Source organism: Bison bison, unplaced genomic scaffold, assembly GCF_000754665.1.
Source record: "Bison bison bison isolate TAMUID 2011002044 unplaced genomic scaffold, Bison_UMD1.0 scf7180017864471, whole genome shotgun sequence".
Taxonomy (NCBI): domain Eukaryota; kingdom Metazoa; phylum Chordata; class Mammalia; order Artiodactyla; family Bovidae; genus Bison; species Bison bison.
Genome location: NW_011495032.1, coordinates 20,853,877 through 20,861,849, shown reverse-complemented (window position 1 = coordinate 20,861,849; position 7,973 = coordinate 20,853,877). Strand labels below are relative to the sequence as shown.

The following is a 7,973-nucleotide window of genomic DNA, read 5'->3' as shown; positions in this document are numbered from 1 at the left end:
CCCATTAAGTGATGGGACCAGATGCCATGATCTTCGTTTTCTGAATGTTGAGCTTTAAGCCAACTTTTTCACTCTCTTCTTTCACTTTCATCAAGAGGCTTTTTAGTTCTTCTTCACTTTCTGCCATAAGGGTGGTGTCATCTGCATATCTGAGGTTATTGAAATTTCTCCCAGCAATCTTGATTCCAGCTTGTGTTTCTTCCAGGCCAGTGCTTCTCATGATGCACTCTGCATATAAGTTAAATAAACAGGGTGACAATATACAGCCTTGACGAACTCCTTTTCCTATTTGGAACCAGTCTGTTGTTCCATGTCCAGTTCTAACTGTTGCTTCCTGACCTGCATACAGGTTTCTCAAGAGGCAGATCAGGTGGTCTGGTATTCCCATCTCTTTCAGAATTTTCCACAGTTTATTGTGATCCACACAGTCAAAGGCTTTGGCATAGTCAATAAAGCAGAAATAGATGCTTTTCTGGAACTCTCTTGCTTTTTCTATGATCCAGCGGATGTTGGCAATTTGATCTCTGGTTCCTCTGCCTTTTCTAAAACCAGCTTGAACATCAGGAAGTTCACGGTTCACATATTGCTAAAACCTGGCTTGGAGAATTTTGAGCATTACTTTACTAGTGTGTGAGATGAGTGCAATTGTGCGGTAGTTTGAGCATTCTTTGGCATTGCCTTTCTTTGGGATTGGAATGAAAACTGACCTTTTCCAGTCCTGTGGCCACTGCTGAGTTTTCCATATTTGCTGGCATATTGAATGCAGCACTTTCACAGCATCATCTTTCAGGATTTGGAATAGTTCAACTGGAATTCCATCACCTCCACTAGTTTTGTTCGTAGTGATGCTTTCTAAGGCCCACTTGACTTCACATTCCAGGATGTCTGGCTCTAGGTCAGTGATTACTCCGTTGTGATTATCTGGGTCGTGAACATCTTTTTTTGTACAGTTCTTCTGTGTATTCTTGCCATCTCTTCTTAATATCTTCTGCTTCTGTTAGGTCCATACCATTTCTGTCCTTTATCGAGCCCATCTTTGCATGGAATGTTCCTTTGGTATCTCTGATTTTCTTGAAGAGATCTCTAGTCTTTCCCATTCTGCTGTTTTCCTCTATTTCTTTGCATTGATCTCTGAAGAAGGCTTTCTTATCTCTTCTTGCTATTGTTTGGAACTCTGCATTCACATGTTTATATCTTTCCTTTTCTCCTTTGCTTTTTGCTTCTCTTCTTTTCACAGCTATTTGTAAGGCCTCCCCAGACAGCCATTTTGCTTGTTTGCATTTCTTTTCCATGGGAATGGTCTTGATCCCTGTCTCCTCTGTTTCCATGGATTTGCCTAATACAGACATTTTACATAAATGGAAACATACATTAAGTGGCCTTTATATCTGGCCTTCTTTGCTTAGAATGTTTTTAAGACTCATTCATGTTGTAGCCTTTATTGGTACTTACTATTACTAAGTGATCCATTGTATTTAACAATTTAAATAAAAAATGGGATGACACAGGATGAGATAGTTGGATGGCATCACCGACTCCATGGACATGAGTTTGAGCAAGCTCTGGGAGTTGATGATGGACAAGGAAGCCTGGTGTGCTGCAGTCCATGGGATTGAAAAGAGTTGGACATGACTGACTGAACTGAACTGAATCCATTGAATGGATATATTTTTTTGCTTATCCTTTCATCAGTTAATGGACATTTGAATTGTTTCCATTTTTTATTATGAATAATGGACGTGGGTCTGGGTGGACTCTGGGAGTTGGTGATGGACAGGGAGGCCTGGCATGCTGTGATTCATGGGGTCGCAAGGAGTCGGACACGACTGAGCGACTGAACTAAACTGAACTGAACTGAATGCTACTATGAACATTTGTGTACAAGCTTTTGTTTGTGAACATATGTTTTCATTTCTCTTAGGTGTATACCTAGGAACAGAATTGCTGATCTGTGGTAACTATGTTTAACCTTCCGATGAAATGTCAAGCTATTGTCCCAAGCAGCCCTACCATTTAACATTTCCACCAGCAGTGTATGATGGTTCTAACTTTTACTACCTCCTCACTAAAATGTGTTATAATGCATTTGTTATATAATCCTAGCAACTTAGCAACCAAACAGTAGCAGCAGCAGCAGTAGATATAAAATGGTAACACATTGTGGGTTTTTATTTAAATTTTTGTGATGGTTAATGACGCTGAATATCTTCATCTTCTTTGAAAAAATGTCTGTTCAGATCCTTCATCCATTTTAAAAATTAGTTTGTCTTTTTATTATGTTGTATTAGTTCTTTATATCGGAGAAGGCGATGGCATCCCACTCCAGTACTCTTGCCTGGAAAATCCCATGGACGGAGGAGCCTGGTGGGCTGCAGTCCATGGGGTCGCTAGGAGTCAGACACGACTGAGCGACTTCACTTTCACTTTTTACTTTCATGCATTGGAGAAGGAAATGGCAACCCACTCTAGTGTTCTTACCTGGAGAATCCCAGGGACGGGGGAGCCTGGTGGGCTGCCGTCTCTGGGGTCACACAGAGTCGGACACAACTGAAGCGACTTAGCAGCAGCAGCAGCAGTTCTTTATATATTCTAATTCCAGTCTTTATCAGATATGTAATTTGCAAACTCACTCTTGAACTGTCTCTTCAGTTTATTGATGGTGTCCTTTTAAGTACAGAAGTTTTAATTTTGATGAAGTCCAATCTTATTTCTCCTTTTGTCCACTTATAGGTGGGTGTCACACCTAAAATTCATGAACTTAACCCAAGATCATAAAATTTACTTCTATATTTTTATCTCTATATAAATGGCAAAAGTTACATTTAAAAACTTTAATTTCCAATAAAATCTACCAAAATCTAGAGTATGTATCATACATAATGATGAGATATTAGAAACTTTCCCCTGAGACTGGGAATGAGAAAGTATGTTCACTGGTATCACTTCTGCTGAATATTATCCTGAAGGTTTTAGCCAGTTCAATAAAGCAAGAAAAACAAATAAAACACATATAAAAGAATCAGAAACAAAAAAATAAAACTGTCGTTATTTTCAGATGACGTGACTGTGTACAGATGAAAACCAAAATAATAAAGAGGTAATTACAACTAACAAATGCATTTAGTAAACTCACTCTACATGTGGCTATCACAAAACAATCTATTGTATTTTCTATATGCCATAAATAAGCAATTTGGAATTTTAAGATGTTACTATTTCTAACAGCAAGAGAAACATTAAATGTCTAGGAATAAATCTAATTAAAGAAGTCCAAAGCCTTACACAGCAATGTAGTACTGCTGCTGCCGCTGCTAAGTTGTGTCCGACCCTGTGCGACCCCATAGACGGCAGCCCACCAGGCTCCCCCGTCCCTGGGATTCTCCAGGCAAGAACACTGGAGTGGGTTGCCATTTCCTTCTCCAATGCATGCAAGTGAAAAGTGAAAGTGAAGTCGCTCAGTTGTCTCCAACTCTTAGCGACCCCATGGACTGGAGCCTACCAGGCTCCTCCGTCCATGGGATTTTCCAGGCAAGAGTACTGGAGTGGGGTGCCATTGCCTTCTCCGGCAACACAGTATTAAGAGAAAGTAAATAAGACCTTAAAAATGGAGAAATACACCATAAGAATGGACTGGATTAATCAATAATGTAAATATGTCGGGACTACCCATACATTCAATAAAATACTAACCAAAATTCCATGAAGTGTCTGGTGGAAATTAATAAGCTGATTCTACAATTTATATGGAAAAGAAAAGAGCAAAAATAGCCAAGAAAATGGTGAAGAAGAGAAGTAAGGAGCCTACACTCTCTGATATCAAAATATGGTAAAACTATAGTAATGAAGACATTAAAATAACGTTGCCAGGACCAGCATAGACCAATGGAACTGAATAGAGATTCTGTAAAGAGGCACACACACATACTTGAGTGCTACACTTTTCATGAGGGTGGCACTATAGAGTCATGGACAAAGGACAGTCTTTACAATAAATGGACCCAATCAATTGATTATCCATGTTGGGAAAAGATGGAATTGGGCCTCTACCTTATGCTCTACACAGAAGTCAATTTTAGGGGACTTGTAAATTTAAATGTGAAAAGTAAATCAAAAAAGCTACCAGCAGGTTAAAGAACATCTTCATGAACATCTGGGGCAAAAATGTCTTTAACACTAAACATGAAGAAAAAAAAATCTAACATGGATTAAATTAGGGATCTATACATCAAAAAACATTAGCAACACACACAACAAACTCAGGGTTAAAGATTCTTATTAAGTAAATGCCTCTTAAAAATAAATAATAAAAGATAAAAATTTAACAGTCCACAAAGACAATCTCTATGAGATTATTTATAGTCAATGAACATATTAAAGTGTGTTCAATCTGACTAGAGAATAAAGATAAAGAGAAGTAAGATTTTTAACATAGTAGATTGGTAAAGATGAAATGAGAAAAATTAAATTTTATATTAGCCAAGATTTGTACACTTTCATAAACTTATGTAGGAAATTAAATTGCATAAGTTTTCCAGAAACTGCCAATTATCACAAAATCCCTAAAAATATATCTATTCTTTAACCAAGAATTCCACTTTTAGAAATTTATCCTAGAGAAAAAGCTGAACAACTTTGCAAAAATAGATTTTCATCACTGCAATGCTTATATAATAAGAAATTAGGAGATAAAAGTCTACCAATAGGATATTGGTAAAATATGTCATGGTAATCCACATACAAAGACACTATGTCTTCATTATAAATAATGATATGGATCAAGGATCACCACTTAAGATGACCACAGGGGCAAGATGTAACATAAATGAGTGAAGAGACTCTTTGGCAGACTTAGACAGCATGTGCCCCTTTTGAAGAGGGCAACTCCAATTAATTGATGCCAAGTAAGAAGTGGGGGAGGGTCTAGTGTTGTCAGTATAGCCAATATTTTAAGTGAAGTAAAAAATTGAAATTTTATGTGAAATCTCATGTTTAAAAGTTGTCTATTGTTTAAAAATTTTTTGAAAAAGATTCAGTGACCAAATAAAATATGTCATGTATGGACTATTTTCAATTCAAAGGCTGACAGTACCAATGTACATGCATATTGTTGACACAGAAAGATATTCAGGATGTACTGCTTTTATTGCTGTAAAAAGCCTGTTACAAAACAGCTTCTATAATACGATCTCATTTTTGCTAACAGAATAAACCAAAGAAGCCACTCTGAAGATTGGATTTGACCCTAAAATAAATACATGAATAAATATCCTTTGAAAGTCTGCCACCCTTTAGCTTGTCTTCTTGTCTCTCTGGTAAAGGCATGGATTTTTCCACAAGGAATTCAGGGAGGTGAAGCAGTCCACAGGTGAAACCAACCAATTGGTTGATATCAGGAAGGTTTTGTTTCTATTTATATCGCCTCTTTTTCATCATAAAGGACTTAGATATCCATGTTCCACTATTCCTTGTAACTACCGTGCAGGGGAAGTATTTTTTACAATGGAGGGTAAGGACATTTTCTGGTTACTGTATACCATTGGAAACCTACCTTCAAATGAGCTTGTGTGCTTTCTAAGCACCCAGTTTTAAACCTAGGGAGAAATATCATCATATCTGGTCCGTGGATGTATATTCTGTAAGATATTTTTGATATAAAAACTTATTTTCATTATCGCTCCTTTTTCCATTAATTTCCAATAAAAGAGAACGATAAAAGTGTTGTTTTATATCTTTACTGTCTCAGTAATGTGCAACATAAGCATAATAGTGTTAAGAAGTCAGAAATAACACAGTAGCCATAGAAGATGTTTGTATTTGCAAAAGTTCAACAATGATCTTCCCTAGCTTCCCCCAAATTAGCATATTTGTTAACCAAATTAATTAAGAAGCTTTTCAAAATAAAAGCAATGTTTCAAATAAATAAATTTTCATAACCATAGAACATTTAGTTCTGTTGGAGGTAACAAACATATTATACTCCAGTACTTTATGAAGATATTAGGATAAAAATTATCTGGATGCAATTATAAATGTACCCGAATTAGTCATTTGCTTTTTTGGCGTGTTTGTTTTTCTGCATGTGTTAAAATTATATAATAGATTTTTGTAATCAGTTAGTCCTTAAATCATCACAATGTTATCTGATGCACAGAATTTATATCATCTCAAGATGATGATATGATATTGTTTGGATGACGTCTTTAAATTTAGTACTATAAATTAAATGCAATGAAAGCCAAGACCTCCTCTCTGCCCATGTTTGTTAGAGAAAATGAACTCTAGATCCCCAGTTTGGAAGAATGAGACATTCTTACAAATCTCAACCTTGAAATTTCATAACTGAATATTGTTGTCACATCAAAATTCTAATCTCAACAGAGTTTTCACTGTGTTTCAGAGTGGGTGGGTATAAATTCACTTATGATCAGCTTTCCCAATGACATCACATCTGTTTAGTAAACTACAAAAAGCTTTCTAAAAATTGCTTTTATTTAATAAATATTTTAAAGAGTTCACTAACTGATCCTCCAGAAATTCTGATCAACTGTTTAGCTTTCATTCACTTTTATTTCTACTGTGATTCTTAGGAATTTGTCTAATCTATATTTAATCTATTAAAATATCTATGCATTGGTAACTTTGGCTTCCTTCCACAATAAGCTATGTTAAGATCTCTAAATTAAATGACAAAGGTAGAGAAATAAAATTAAACACAGCAACAGGTTATAGTAAGTGCTCTTTAGAATTTCAGATTAACAAATTTGTCCCAAAATGATAAGTAATAACTTACCAAATGAATAATGCAACACAGAATAGATTTTAACAGAATCTCAACTTCTCTCTCCCCTTCCCACTCATCTCTCTCAATCTTTCTTTTTTGCTCTCTATCTCTCTCTGTCTCTCACTCTCTCACACACACACACATACACACACTTCCACCCACATCCATACATGAGTGTGTACACACATCTCAGAATTTTAAAACACTGCTTCTAGAGGTTTTAACTTAGATAAATTAACTACATTAAAATACTGACGCTGTGAAAATATCTGTTTATGTCCAATATCCCATAAAGGGCATCTTCTTGTGAACTTCTAAAAACCTTATTAAAGAAAGCAAATCAGAAGGGAAAACCAGAGTCCTTGGCAGGAAGGCTAGGTGAAGGCATTGCTGCGGCTCGGGGTCACAGCTTCCCATTGTCCTCACAGCTCTCCTTCTCCTCTATGGCCTCCAGGCTGCGCTTACTCTTCACCTCAGCTCCACTGCTGGGGGCTTTACTGAGGCCGCAAGACAAACATGCCAGCTGGATCTGCTTCATGTTTTCTATGGCTTCATTCTTGGCGTTCTTCAACAGGTCTCCCTGGCCCTACAAACAAGCAGAAATAAACATCAAAGAAAAAAGTTACAGGCCAGGAAGATCCTAAGTGACATCATTCTATATGCTTCCTGCTATTGCTCAGTGAGGAAACAGACTCGGACTCGAGAGCCCACTTTTGCCAGGTTTAGGCCGCATCTTGCATTATTGAGGGTCTTTGTAATTTAACTCAAGGACCTCAACCTGAGCTTTCACCATTGGTTTTGTGATTGCCGGCAGCCCCCTTGAGATTCCAGTGGGAGGAAACACCCTCCTCTGAATGTATGGAGGACACTCAGCCCTTCCATCACCAGGGTTTGAGACTTTGCACATTGCTACAACTCCTGTCCCACCCAGCCCAGCATTCCTAAGCTTGGGAGAAAACAAGGAAAGAAGCTCTTCTTCAAAAAACCAAAAATTAAATCAGCTGCTTGGTGTACAAAGTCTTATTAAGCAAAATATCTTCCATAAAGTGAATCACACACCCTTATGCTTGGTGAGTTGCTGTTTGTTTGTTTTTTTTTTTTAATACATTGCATCATCACTGCAGTTTGCAGTCTGATAAGTTCCAGGTTACCCACATTCCTTCCATCTCTTCCATTATCCTCAAAACAATGT

At 37.1% G+C, this 7,973-nt stretch overlaps 1 protein-coding gene across 3 annotated transcripts in view; it reads right to left on the bottom strand.

Moving 5' to 3' along the window:
* Positions 1-4,674: 4,674 nt before the first annotated feature.
* PLCL1 (phospholipase C-like 1) overlaps positions 4,675-7,973 on the bottom strand; it is a 369,884-nt gene continuing 366,585 nt past the window's right edge. For all 3 annotated transcript variants that reach the window (XM_010860923.1, XM_010860921.1, XM_010860924.1), the window contains exon 6: positions 4,675-7,367. In XM_010860923.1, the coding sequence (XP_010859225.1) occupies positions 7,185-7,367 (183 nt within the window). In that variant the 3' untranslated portion in view covers positions 4,675-7,184. The remainder of the gene's footprint in view (positions 7,368-7,973) is intronic.